Source organism: Mandrillus leucophaeus, unplaced genomic scaffold (assembly GCF_000951045.1).
Source record: "Mandrillus leucophaeus isolate KB7577 unplaced genomic scaffold, Mleu.le_1.0 Scaffold157, whole genome shotgun sequence".
NCBI classification, from domain to species: domain Eukaryota; kingdom Metazoa; phylum Chordata; class Mammalia; order Primates; family Cercopithecidae; genus Mandrillus; species Mandrillus leucophaeus.
The window spans coordinates 4961992-4976317 of NW_012101554.1; the positions used below are offsets into that span (position 1 = coordinate 4961992).

Below are 14326 nucleotides of genomic sequence, written 5' to 3' on the forward strand. Positions count from 1 at the left end.
TTTGAGATGGAGTCTCCCTCTGTCATGCAGGCTGGAGTGCAGCGATGCAATCTCAGCTCACTGCAACCTCCGCCTCCCAGGTACAAGCGAGTCTCCTGCCTCAGCCTTCTGAGGAGCTGGGATTACAGGCACACGCCACCAAGCCCAGGTAATTTTTGTATTTTTTTCACCATGTTGGCCGGGTTGGTCTCAAACTCCTGACCTCAGGTGATCCACCCACCTCGAACTCCCAAAGTGCTGAGATTACAGGCGTGAGCCACCATGCCCAGCCCAGTATATCTTATTTATCAATCTCACATCTCCTTCTAAAAAGGAATCCACATTTAAGAAGTACACTCATCCTACATATTGAGGGCAGTACTGAGTGCAGTAAAAAACTGTTAATGTACACAAACATGTACAGAAAATTCTGACAGATGCGTCTCAATAAAGTTCTGTGCTGGGGTGTGTTTTTAAAGCAGCTAGTGGTGTATTACACATGTACTGCAGTCATGTTCACCTTCCCAAACTCTCAAAATTCAACATTGAGAATTTTGCTTCCAATATGTCCTACATATTACAAAAGATCATTCAGAATGACCGTTTCTTCATGTAAGAATGATTCCTCACATAATTGTTTCTGACCCACACATTGGTTTGCGGTTGAAGACACTACCAATTGGTGTTAAAATGGATCAATCTAAGCCGGGCGCGGTGGTTCACACCTGTAATCCCAGCACTTTGGGAGGCCGAGGCAGGTGGATCACCTGAGGTTGGGAGTTCGAGACCAGCCTGGCCAACATGGTGAAACTTCATCTCTACTAAAAATACAGGATAGGCACAGTGGCTCACACCTATAATCCCAGCATTTTGGGAAGCTAAGGCAGGTGGATTACCTGAGGTCAAGAGTTTGAGACCAGCCTGGCCAACATGGTGAGATCCTGTCTCTACTAAAAATACAAAAATTAGCCAGGTGTGGTGGCACAAGCCTGTAATCCCAGCTACTCGGGAGGGCTGAGGCAGGAGAATCACTTGAACCCAGAAGACGGAGGTTGCAGTGAGCCGAGATTGTACCGCTACACTCCAGCCTGGGCGACAGATTGAGACTCTGTCTCAGAAAAAAAAAAAATTAGCTGGGCACAGTGGTGGGCACCTGTAATCCCAGCTACCTGGGAGGCTGAGGTGGGACAATTACTTGAACCCGGGAGGCAGAGTTTGCAGTGAGCTGAGTTCGCACCACTGCACTCCAGCCTGGGCGACAGAGCAAGAATCCGTCCCTGAAAAAACAAAAAAGATAGATCAATCTGCTAATCACTGGTTCCTGCAAGAAAGGAAATGTAATATTTTGTTAAAGTCACACAATGCTTTACCCAGCAGGCTTACTCTCTCTCATAACTAATGTATGTTTTCACAAAGTAATAAATTCCCATGGGGATAAAAAGTGACACACATTCACTCAAGTGATAAGTCAAATCAAATATTCCCCTTTAAGAAGCTCAAGGAATCCCACATACAATTTCTTTCAAGTTTGCATTCTGGAGTGCATCGTATAAACCCAAACCTTCCTAGGGTGCTGCATTCATACTGCTTTCTACACGGTTTCCCTTATCTAATCCAACTCAGGCAGCTGTTTCACTTCCAGTACTTTTCCAGCTCCTGATCCTCTATCCCTATTATCCAGACTGGTTACAATACCTGAAGATACAAGGGCCTAAGAGCCCCCACCCCATCCTGCGGAAGGCAAGCAAAGATATTATACATGACCTGACTCAAGGAACAGTTAAAGATTTCCACATTGTTCAAACCCCTACCTGATATTCATCTAAGTTTTCATTTCAGGAAAAAATGAGTATCAAAATCACTTTATGTGCCCAAATTTCAATCATAACTTATTTTAGGCTTTGGGTGATACATACTGAGAATTCTTCAACTCAGCAAGAGACTGTTAAGTCACACATGTGCTCAGAAGTAGAGGAAAAGTTTTCAGCCCAAGCATAAGGACTCCATTCACACTGTGCAGAGTTCAAAGGAGTCAAAAGGATATCTATTGAAGTGGGTTTTCCATTTTTTTCAACTTCCTTTTTCTTATGACAGTATTATTTATGTGGATACATGTTTTGTTGGAATCTCTTAAGCCCCTGCTGCTCCACGGGGAGGAGCTAGAGCGATTGTGTTCATGGGACAAGGGGACAGCCACATAGAAATAAAACAGAGACTCAGCAGCAGACCAAAAAGATGGGCGCACACAATATATGACTTATGCACAGGCTGGTCCCTGAGAGCGACAGCTCATGGCCCAGGAATAAAACATTCTGAGGCGGCTTTACTTTAAGGGAACCAGAAACACCAACGCTGAGGTAAAAGGAGGTGCTCTGGAATAAACCCTTCAGATTGAGTTACCCTGTAAGGTAAGGTAAGCTAGAAACAAAAGCTGCTGGGGAAAGGGAGTATGGGCCTGTAGAGACTTCACCTGCCTGTGAGTGAAAAACAGCAGTCTTTTTGGACAGAAGTGAAAATGCCAAACAAATAATTTTAGCATTGCAGATCCTCTCTAAAAACTAGGTTTAACACTGAATAGACCATATTTTAAAATCAATTAAGAACCCGAGGGAAGTTATTGTAAAACTACAAACATTTTATTATCAGAAAGCAAAAACACAGGAAAGTTAACATTTCCTTACTCCACCTTGCCCAAATATGCGATAGCAACCAGAGTAGCTGTATTTCCTAACTTCCTGACTTAAAGAATTTATAAAGTGAAAACCTAATACTTTCTGCTCATTATTGCACACAAGTAATTCCATATGATGCTTCTGGGCTAAGAACAAATAAAAACTTGGAACCCAAGATGAGGCAGAATCTAGTTAAAGTAAAATTGAGCTGGAAAGCAAAAGTTGAAAAGCAAAAGAACTATAGATGTAAATGTAATATGGGAAATTAAAGCATTCAATATCAAATTAGAAAATAGAGAAACTGGTTGTCTAAGCCCTCATAGTAAGCAAATGACACTGGAGACTGATCTACTGAAACGCTCTGTGAATGCTGAAGAGCTCCAGGGCTAACCCTTCCCGTTGCAGCTCTGCACTGGTTTAATCCACAGGCCTCAGAATGAAAATCCACCCTCCTTGGAGATGAAAAATATAAAAATACTACAACCTTTTTTGGGGGGTGGGAGGCTAATGCCTTGGGCTCCATGATTCAGTCAGTTCACAAAAGCAAGAGGACTGCAGTATAGACTCAATTCAGCCAGCCAGAAATGAAACCCAAGTCACTGTTCCTCCAAGAAAGCAGACATGTTTTCCATCACACGCCCTCTCAGCTCAGTCTTCCCCGGACTCAACTCAGGTCCCATCCCTAACTGGCAAAGGTACTCAACTTAGCAGGAGCAGATGATTTGCTACATGTGGTTGTAAGGTGGGTTCTAGGCAAAACCGTGACTGCAGAAATGTGTTCATGACACTTTCAGTTTATTTCAGAGTAATGTGTATTCAGATACCTTTCTTTACCAGAGATATAGCAGCTTTCCCAGACTGGGGTTACCATGTTTACACAGTGAGGGCTTCGGCTGGCAGCAATTGCCGGCCTGCTTAGCACAGACGGGCGCGCTCTACAAACCCAGGAAAGAGTTAAATGTTCTTTGCACTTGACTCAGTGGCTTCTCTTCACCACACACTCTCAGATCCCACCATTCTCTGAGCCACCCGTGCAGCCAATCAAAGCAAAGGAAGGAAATTATCCTGGCCGGCTGACAGCCACAGCGCTCTGATGGCCATATATGGTAAAAACCACTGTCAGAGCCCTGTCAGGCCTGCGGGCCGGCTGCTGTGGACATATCAGTGAACTGCAGCAGCAGGAGAAGCTGGCCAAGGAAACGCACAAAGGCTGCCTGCTCATCTCCAGGGGAGGGGGTGGGGTGGAAACCATCATCTGCCAGGGCACACACTTACAGTGAGTCACAGCCACTCACTGTCATCAAAAATAGCCCCGGGGTACATTGGGAAGTTCCTTCTGCCAGGACTTTGTGCTCCATTGTTAACTGGGAGTGAGCAGGGTGCCCACCCCACCCCTCTCAGCAAGACTGTAGAAAACACAGTCACAAGGAGAAAATGAAAAGGCCCTTCTGTGGCACTTCATGTGGTAATGAGGCCAGGCTGCGCTCGTGTGGCTGGCAGCTCGTGACATAATTTGGAAGTCATTGTTCTGCACCTGGTGCCCTCCCCCTGCATCCTCCATCCCTCCCAGTCCTGTCCCCCAGCTTTTCACAGCCCATACACTTGGCAGTTGAAGGTGCTCCAGGCATCAGACAGAATCTATTTCAGGAGGCAGTGAATGGGCATCCCATGACATGTCAGGACACTGGCCGGCTCCGAACAAAATCCTCTGCCCCTAACACCAAAGCTACCAAGTGCCAAACGTCCACATCTGTACAAAGGGCTACCGGCACTGCCACTGTTGTCTAAAACAGAGTACCGCAATGTGTAGAAATGGAAATTGCCTGTCAGCAATGCACAGTAAGGCGGACATGCAGCCAATGCAAATCCAGCAGGTGCTGGCAGAGATTGTGGATCACACAGAAAAGCACCGTCAGGAGACTGCCATTCCCTCTCAAGTAGCCCATGAAAGAAGGCACTTATCAGCATGGCGCCTGGCACTTAAAGGAAGCCTGCAACAAATGTGAACTGCTGCAATTTCATCACTGCCACTGTGTCCTCACAAGGCATGGTATAGACCAAGTATTTTCCAAACCTAAGACAATTCTCTGAACTGACAGAATGAAAGACCTGACAAGTTACTGTTTTTGTTATTAAACTCTCTAATCCCAGAGAAAGAATGCAAAGGATTCAGTGTCCATTAGACTACAGTTTTTTTTTTTGTTTTTTTTTTTTCTGAGACAGAGTCTTGCTCTATCACCCAGGCTAGAGTGCAATGGCATGATCTCGGCTCACTGCAACCTCTGTGTCCTATGTTCAAGCCATTCTCCTGCCTCAGCCTCCCGAGTAGCTGCGATAACAGGCATGTGCCACCATGCCCAGTTAATTTTTGTATTTTTAGTAGAGACGGGGTTTCACCATGTTGGCCAGGCTGGTCTCGAACTCCTGACCTCAGGTGATCCACCTGCCTCGGTCTCCCAAAGCGCTGGGATTACAGGAGTAAGCCACCGCACCCGGCTAGATCACAGATTCTATACCAAAAAAAAAAAAAAATTGTTCACGCTCAGAAAAAATATTAAGAAAAATATACATGTACAAATCAAATAAGGATACAGCAACCTAAGTTCTAATCCACAAACAACCTTACGGTCTTAGACAACCACTCAATCTGAGTTCCAATTTCTACAACTGTAGAACAGAGGAATGATCCCACCCTACCAAGTGAAAAAATGGAGACACTGTTCATGAAGAGGACAATCCACGTATAATCTGCTGACATTCTGCAGTCTCATTTCTATGAAGGTGACAGAAGCCACTGCTTTTTCCTAAAGATGATATAAAGGAAAGATGCCACGCTGATCTAGTTATAACAAAGATCCTAAAATATAAAACAGTGCTTATTCTAATTCTTTTCCCCATAACAAGCAAGGAAAATACCAATTTTGCCAAATTCACACTGAAAGTGAAAGGGTCACGAAACGTAGGATTTTCTACCGAAAAGCTATCCTTCAGCTTCTTTTGACTCATAATGTTAGTTCACACTATGCATAAATGATTTGCTTCCCTTCCAATCAAATATTCTATTTCTGCAATACTATAAAAATCCACCTAAACTAGAGATCCTGGAGTCTGAAGGAGGAATGTGCTGACCACCTACTTCTTTGCCCTCCTGGGGACAGAGCCCCTCTACTAACTTAACAGTTTAAAAGCTGGGTTGGCTTCTCTTCTGTTTCATCTTTAGCTCCTACACAGAGAAAAAAAAACAAAACAAAACCTGAATTCAAACTGAACCTTCTCTGTGATGTCTTCCTTACCTCCTAAGCCTAGGGTGAAACTGATCTCTCACACTCCAGTGCTAAAGCACTTCACGCACAAAGCAGCCCCCTGGAGAAATCAAGCACAGTTACTGAAGCTTCTTAAAAGCCTGGCTGGGCGTGGTGGCTCACGCCTGTAACCCCACTTTTGGAGGGCAAGGCAAGAGGATCACTTGAGATCAGGAGTTCGAGACCAGCCTGGCCAACACAGTGAAACTCTGTCTCTACTAAAAATATAAAAATTAGCCAGGCGTGATGGTATGCACCCATAGTCCCAGCTACTCATGAGGCTAAGGCAGGAGAACTGCTTGAACCTGGGAGGTGGAGGTTGCAGTGAGTAGAGATCGCACCACTGCACTCCAGCCTGGGAAACAGAGCAAGACTCTGTCTCAATTGAAAAAAAAAAAAAGGCAAAAACCCACCACAGGTCCCTGCACATGCAGGCACTAAGGAATGAGTATGTGAATGAATGAACGTGATTTTTCTAAAGTATTGTGTTAAGTTTCACAAACATTTAAGCAATAGTTAGCTCTTTATATGTGCTCTGGTAATATTACTGATAATATTTTTCAAAATCTCAATATGTAATAAGTTCATTGTAAAAAAAATATTTTTAAGTGCAGGTAATTATAAAGAAGAAAATAAAACATCACTTTTAGTCCCATCCATGTTAACACTGCACATTCTTTCCTGAAAACTAATAACACAATTGAAGTTAAGTATGAGATAATGACTATGATCTTATAACACATTTTTTTAGGTTATATGAAGGTATCATGGAATACAGGATAACAAAATCTTGCCACATAACATAACTTTCTCTTGCTATTGCAATATTGAATATCCCTCAATTATTCACTTAGGACTTAAGAATGTTTATATCTATATAGATATTATATTTCTATGTAGATTTTTGTTTTAAAGGCTAGGTGGAAATACAGTGTTCAAAACTACCAGAAAGCCTTTTAGGTCATTGTGAATTACTCATATATGAATTGTGTGAACTAACATTATGAGTCAAGTAATACAGTCTAAGAATATATGTATTAGTTATCAAATGATGATTAACAAGTTATCCTAAAATTCAGCTGATTAAGACAATAAACATTTATTACAGAGTTGCTGAGGATCAGGAATTCAAAAACAGCTTATGTGGGTGGCTCTGGCCCCGGGTTTTTCATGAGATAGTGTCAACCAGGGCTGCAGTCACCTGATGGCTTGACTAGGGCTGCAGGATCTACTTTCAAGATGGCTCATCGCTTGGTTGGTTAAGTTGGTGCTGGCAGTCGTCAGGAGGTCCTATGGATCTTGCCACAGAGCTGCTGGAGTATCCTCACAACATGGCAGCTCCAAAAGAGACAAAGCAGAAGCCAGTGAGCTTTTATGACCTAGTCTCAGAATTCACACTCCATCAATTCTATCATACCCTGTGGTTACACAGGCCAGCTCTATTCAATGTGGGAGGCCACCTACCACAACATAGTAAGGCAAGTTTTTGGAGAGCCTGCACAAAAGCCTACCATATACATAGCCACCTAGTTTGCATCCTCTATCCAAGTGAGTAAAGAGATCAAGAGCAAATAATTCTAACCACTCCCTCCATCTGTTAAGTGAATAATAATTTTAATAATGTGATAACACAGCCTGTGGTACCAGTGGTATGAAGAAGCAACTAAGATAACCCAATGGATGAGTTCCTCTGTTTCAGTAAATAATCAAAGGCAACATCTGAGCTGGATACTGAACAGTAAGAAGAGACCACCAAGTAGCATCGTTAGTGGAATACTGACTGAAATGAATCAAGATCTCTTCCTCAACAAACATGACAGAAACATTCTAAAGCAGCCCTCATCAACCTAGGTTCTATAAGACATTAAAGTCCTAATGCCCTAATATATGCTATTATAGGCAATGAGCTCTTTTCCATCCTATGCATCTAGAAGACTGGCTATGTATCATCCTTGGGAGAGCTAAAAAAAACAGTCATTCGAATGATTTTCTGTAGAGCTAAATTCTTTCATAAAACCCTAGATGAAAAACTGCAACATGAGTTGAAAAACGGTTCACAGACATAAATAAAGCAAGATCCCAAATATTCCCATACACAGTTCCTAAAATAAATGGGAGAAACACAGTCGTGTATAAGAAAGTACCACACAGCTACAACAAAGGAGCTCATGGGAGAGAGGAAGAGATCATGACCCAAAAAACTAAGAGACCTGGCCATACCCATCCTATCCTGGCCAGAGCAGTGCTCTTGTCCCAGGCAGTTACTGTGAGGGTGAAATCAGCTATCACTACGATTCACCAAAGTTGCTTCACAGTACTTCACAATACTCAAGGAAGGAAGGGAGAAAGAAAGCAATTTGGGAAGACAGGAGCCATCTAGTTTGCATCCTCCACCCAAGAGAATGTCAAGAGATCTAGAGCATATAATTCGTACTGATTCCTCCCACTCTTACTTGTTTAAGGCAGGATTTACAGGCTTGTTGTGATTTGAAGTGTGTGTGTGTGTGTGTGTGTGTGTGTGGTGGGGGGAGGCAAGGGGTTGTATGTGTGTCTATCCAGAAACACTGGTGTGTATGAGCCTCCACGGTTCACAATAGGGAGGGAATGCCTCAGTTCTATCTACATCACAAGTGTGGCTGCTCCACAAAGGAAAGGCTTATTCATGCCAACGTGGTAGATTACACAGAGGGCTGAAAACCTGTGTGCTCTTGAGACAAGGCAGCTTGTGCAGTTGTGGCAAGAAAAAAAAGTATCCCTCATAGCCAAAACCACAAAGCCAACTTGTGTTCAGCAAGACTGCTATTATTCATCCTCTGAAGGACTAAAGAATAAGTAAATGCACTAAGCCACACCTTGAAAAGTCATGGCAGAGTGGCAAGCCACAGCTTGATGGAAGCATTACAAAAGAGAGCGAGAATCACGTGTGCTAATCTAAATCACTCCACCTCAGGACTGAGGACTTTCCATATTCCTCCAGCAGCAACCGCTTCAAAAATCCCACTTTCCCTAATAAAACCTTCCTAACAAAAAACCTGATAAACCATACACTTAAAATAAGCATACATTCATTCTTAAGCATGCTGCTTGCTGCATGTGTGTGTGTGTGTCTTTGTATATGCATGGGCTTTGATGTATTTATCCCTATTACTCTTTTCACTTCAGATGTTAAGTCCTAGAAGACAGAGACCATATCTAACTTATTTTACATTCTCCCAGAATCTAACCACAAGCCTCATGAGGTTGCAATAATAAGCCTTATTTACTGCTGACACTAAATAGCTTTCAAAAGAAATTCATGGAAAACCATGTTTTCAAATGGGAGCCTTTCTGAAAGGGTCATAATCCACCTTAATTCCAACATGTACGTATTCAATATTATTATGTACAGAGTCCCAAATGCATCTCCAAAGCTAACTTGCCTGTCTATAACCAGAAACATAAAAGGGAAAACATTCTCAGAAGCCCATGAGGTAACTATTAAAAGCCATACCCACCTCTTAAGGTTCATGTTTAAAATTATCCCAGGCTGCTATCAACATGTATTGAAGCCTAATACACATCTAAACATCATTGCTATCTTGATTTCAAACACAACTTCATATTATAACCGGGAATTTAGTTTTTCTTTGCCTTTAAACCAAAGCGACACCTCATGATAGAACTATTTCATAGTTGCCAAGACACTAAAGTTATAGGAGTCTCTTTTCCAGGGTAAAGAGCCCTAGTATTACAAAGCCCTGTACTGAAAAGGGATTAATGGGTTCACCGTGTAGTTGGAGTCCCCATCATATTTCTTCTTCGAGGCTGTACTTTTAACAAGGAGACAAACACCTCAGTGCCAGCAATCTGCTAGGACGCTTTCTTAGACATAAGCTCCTGAAGGGCACAGGTACTGGCACATAGCATGTACTCAGCTTACAGACAATCAAACCAACTAATCACATATGAAGACTCACTCATATTGTATAAACAATCAAATATCAGCTGTAAAATGTATAACCATTATTCAAATATTCATGACTATACCAAAACTATAAGGTAGATGTAGGTTTTCTGATAACATGGAAGATGGTTCTATTTTCTACCAGCTGCTGATGCCTGGTAACCAGCCAGCATCTCAGGTAGGAATAGCAACTCAGAAGAAAAGAAAGGCAAGTGTCACCTGACGCTCCAGGGCTCATGTGCCAAGCCCTGCCACAGCAGATCCTTCTGAGAACTACCCAGGCACACAACTGTCATAAGGGACCACAGGACCACTCCTCTTTGCTGGGCTCAGCTTTGCCCTAGTGAAAAAGCAGTCAGGAGTAAAAAGGCATCTACTTTCCAAAGTTATACACTGAATTAGGGGGACAAAAATGGAACAAATGTGTTTGCTGAATTTTGAGTACACACCAGCTGCATTGGAAATCACTTCATAGCTGAGAACCATGGGAGGGTGAGAAGCATTTCTGACATCACTTAGAATTACCAAGGCAGAAAATAACTTTTTCTTTTTTTTGAGATGGAGTCTCGCTCTGTTGTCCAGGCTGGAGTGCAGTGGCATGATTTCAGCCCACTACAAGCTCTGCTTCCTGGGTTCACGCCATTCTCCTGCCTCAGCCTTGCGAGTAGCTGGGACTACAGGCGCCTGACACCACACCTGGCTAATTTTTTTTGTATTTTTAGTAGAGATGAGGTTTGACCATGTTGCCCAGGCTGGTCTCGAACTCCTGACCTCAGGTGATCCACCCGCCTCGGCCTCTCAAAGTGCTGGGATTACAGGTGTGAGCCACTGCGTCCGGCCAGAAAGTAACTTTTATACACAGCTGCTTATGTTATAGAGAGAGAAATGGAGGAGCGGAAGGATAAAGAGACACATCCACGTCCCACTACAAGTCAGTGACTGAGCCAGGACTGAACTCCACAGCTCATCAATTCCCAGATTTGTGATCTTTCCTCTATGCCACACTGCCGCTAAGAGCTAAACACACATACTATAATACACAAAAATCTCACACAGTATACGTGAACCTATCAACTACAGAAACCCAAGTATTGATCTTATTTCCAATAGTTGTCACAGGGCTTAGTTTATACCAATGTCACCTCCTCTAAAACAAACTAATATTTAAGGAGCAAAGCTAGACAGACAGTATTAAAGCCTGGAAAAGACCCTTGAGGCTCCTCTAAAAAGCAAAACCTCATCTAAACATGACAATTTATAAAGCAACTTATTCTATCCTAGTTCCCGCAATGCTGGTTAAAGAACGAAATACAAGGACATATTCATTAAGTGTAGATCATTGAATGCAAGGGAAAACCAAATCATAAGATCAGTTAGCTGGGGCACTGCATACAGGTCTCCCTCAAATGGGTAAGTGAAACTCAATTTCTCATGGTTTGTAAAAGTAAAGACACAGAACCTTTGTGGATGTGAAAGTTGAAATGAGATGTCTGAATTCAGAGGAAGATTAGCCATTCATTATGTCTATTTTGTGCTTCTTAATTGGCTTGTTCCAATTCTTTGAAGGAAAAAAAAAATGTCTTACATTTATCCCTCAGTCTATAAAACGGGAAATAAAAAACTCGTAACTCCAAAACAGATCATTGTGCTCCAGTGTCTGACCTTAGCTGACAAGCTATGGCTATCTTCTCAGTTGGCTGCCATAAAGCCTACCAGCAAAATGTCAGATTTCCAAATGTCCCTTGCTCTTGGGGAAGGAATAAGCTAAAACAATGTGGAGACCAAATCCAACTGGCCTTGAGTTCAAATCCCCACTCCAAAACCAGATTAAGAACAGTTATAACAGTGTCGTATACTTATTTGCCACTGAACAACAATTTTTTGAACAGAAATAAAAGTATCCAAAGAGAAAATAAATTTTCAACTTAATGAAAAGATTCATCTTCGCCAATAAGAAGGTACATCTGAAAACACATATCAAATTTCTTCCCCAAAGGCACCCATCTCCCTTCTTTGGTTAGGAGATGGTTCTACTGTGTTAGCTATCTGGCCACTGAAGTAAAAATTAGATGTTATAATAAAACAAGTTAGTCACCAGCATCTCTGAAACAAAAGTCCAAGAGAATTGGACATTTTCCCAATGAGAGTTTTCCCAAGGAAAAAACATCAACACACAATGGGAAACAACCCTTTGACAGAAATTCACTTTATTGTAACCACTCTCAGAATCACACGGTCCATTGTGATGAGATGCACCCTGAATATAAGGGGCTCAGACACAGCAGGGATCCACTTCCCCTGCTGTTTTCAGCAGAGTGGAAACAGCTGTCATACGACTCAACATCTGCATCCTCACCAGCACCAAGTCCTTATCATTGGAGCTCAGGACTCACCAAACTCACTTTCCTCCTAAAAGCTAACCAGAAAACAACTGTTTCTAGGCCCTCTTCACAGCTTTTTTTCTTCATTACTTGCAATTCTGGGATTTGCTGATAAAGTAACTACAGATTTTGATCTGCCGTATTCATGATTGGTCAGCAAGTGCACAAAATTCCTATCTAATCTCCCACCTGGGAGCAGGCTTTCTGGGAGGATAAAGGAAGGAGGAGGGCTTGGAACCCCACTGAAGTTGAAGAACACATAGAACCATTCTCAGTAAAGATCCGTTATTTCTCCCACTTGTTAACACTGTTTAAATCCTATGCTGAAACTTATTATTGTCCAGAATTGAAATCTGTATTGAGGACATTTTCTTGAGTTCTTGTTCCATTTCCTACTCAAAAAAAAAAAAAAAAAAAAAAAAAAGAAAGAAAGAAAAAAGAAAAGAAAAAGGGTTCATCCTTATGACTTCACAAAAAAGAGAATATTACCTTACAAATTTCTGCCCATTTGAAAATGTAACTGTTTTTAAAACTTTACTTTGGAGTAAAAGCCTGTTTTTAAAATTGCACTCTAAAAGAAAAATTTTTGTGAAAAGCAGATGATTAAGAATGCAATCTTAAAATTCCTATGCCTGCCCATGCTCACAACATCATTATAATAATGTTTTCATCCACAGAGGGCATCCCTAGAACAGAGGTCACTACTCTATTTAATGATCCTCTGTTAGAGGAAAACTGATGTGGTTAGTAAGGCATGTGGAACTTAACCTCAATTACATCAGAGTCTAATGGTTTCACAAATACAATTCTTAGTGAACTGTCAATCTATTAAGGAAAAAACATGGAGACTATCAGAGGGTGTCTACCAGAATGGAAGATCAAATTACCTACCTTGTGCAGAGGGAGGACAAGGAACGCTCCTCCCCCACTTGCCTCTATGATTATGGCAACAAATCTGGGATTGACAGCACAAAAGGAACTATCCCAGGTCACACGAGAAACCCGGATGTCATCATAGCACTGGTCATTTTTCACCGCTTGCCCAAATACATGCCGAAACTTGCTCTGTCGTACCACTCGCCTCATTGTGTCTGCAAAGGAAGAGTGAGAATTATGTTAGAATTGTGCACCAAACTGAAAAGCTTTACTTTTACAAATGAAACGTTCCAAGTAGGAAAAACAGAATGGTATGGCATTTTGTCTGCTCTCCTAAAAAGTAGCCAAATTGCAATCCAAATTTCTTTTAGCAGCACATATCCGGAGACAACTGCAAAATGCGTCAGGGAAAGAATTACAAAGAAATGAAAAATTCCTAATTCAAGATCCAGAAACAGCTCATCAGTTTTAATTTCAATGGAAAGATTAAGGGAAAGAATTAAAGAAAATAAGCCTTTCAGGGTTGGGTGGGAGCTGACAAATAACGCGCTTCAACCCTTCCCCTTTTACAGATAAGAAAACTCCAAAGTGAAATTCGCTGGTAGAGGTGACGCTGAAGAAAGCCGAAAAACAAGTTATAATTTTGTGGCTTTGTCCTCAGCCTGCCAAGGTAATTTTTCAGATTGTAAACATTTTCCCTACACATCAACACTCTGCTGTCTGAGAATTATATCTATTCCCCAGAGTGTTTCAACAAGAATAACTATGGGAGGAATTCAAAGACACAGCCATCACCCTTGACTTCAAAAGCCTTCTAATCTCCGTTTAACACAGACGTAATAATCAGAGCAACTCACTACACCAAACCGCCTAGTGCTAAGTGGTACACAGTGAGAAACAGGAAAAGTCAGCCTAAAGCAGCCTAACGGGTAAGAGCCAGGTCTGGGAAAAGCAGAGCAAAAGTATTTAAATGGAAAGCAATGTGATCAAAGTGATGTTTAGGGTGACAGCAAATGTGGCAGAAGCACACTGGACGGCTTAGACAGGAACAAGCTCAAAGCCAGGTACTGGGCTAGGAAGCTATTTGACAGTAAACCAGACTTGAGGAAGGCCTGAAATGATACAGTAATAAGAGTTGGGACCGAGGAAAGGAAAAATGCAGGGGCTATTGTG

General features: G+C 42.0%; 1 protein-coding gene across 3 annotated transcripts in view; it reads right to left on the reverse strand.

Annotated features, from left to right (window-relative positions):
- CORO1C (coronin, actin binding protein, 1C) overlaps positions 1-14326 on the reverse strand; it is an 85676-nt gene that overhangs the window by 43522 nt on the left and 27828 nt on the right. For 2 of the 3 annotated variants that reach the window (XM_011975579.1, XM_011975578.1), the window contains exon 2: positions 13169-13368. In XM_011975579.1, the coding sequence (XP_011830969.1) occupies positions 13169-13363 (195 nt within the window). In that variant the 5' untranslated portion in view covers positions 13364-13368. Of the gene's footprint in view, positions 1-8406; positions 8444-13168; positions 13369-14326 lie in introns of those variants that run through there. The other variant, XM_011975580.1, reaches the window with a different exon arrangement.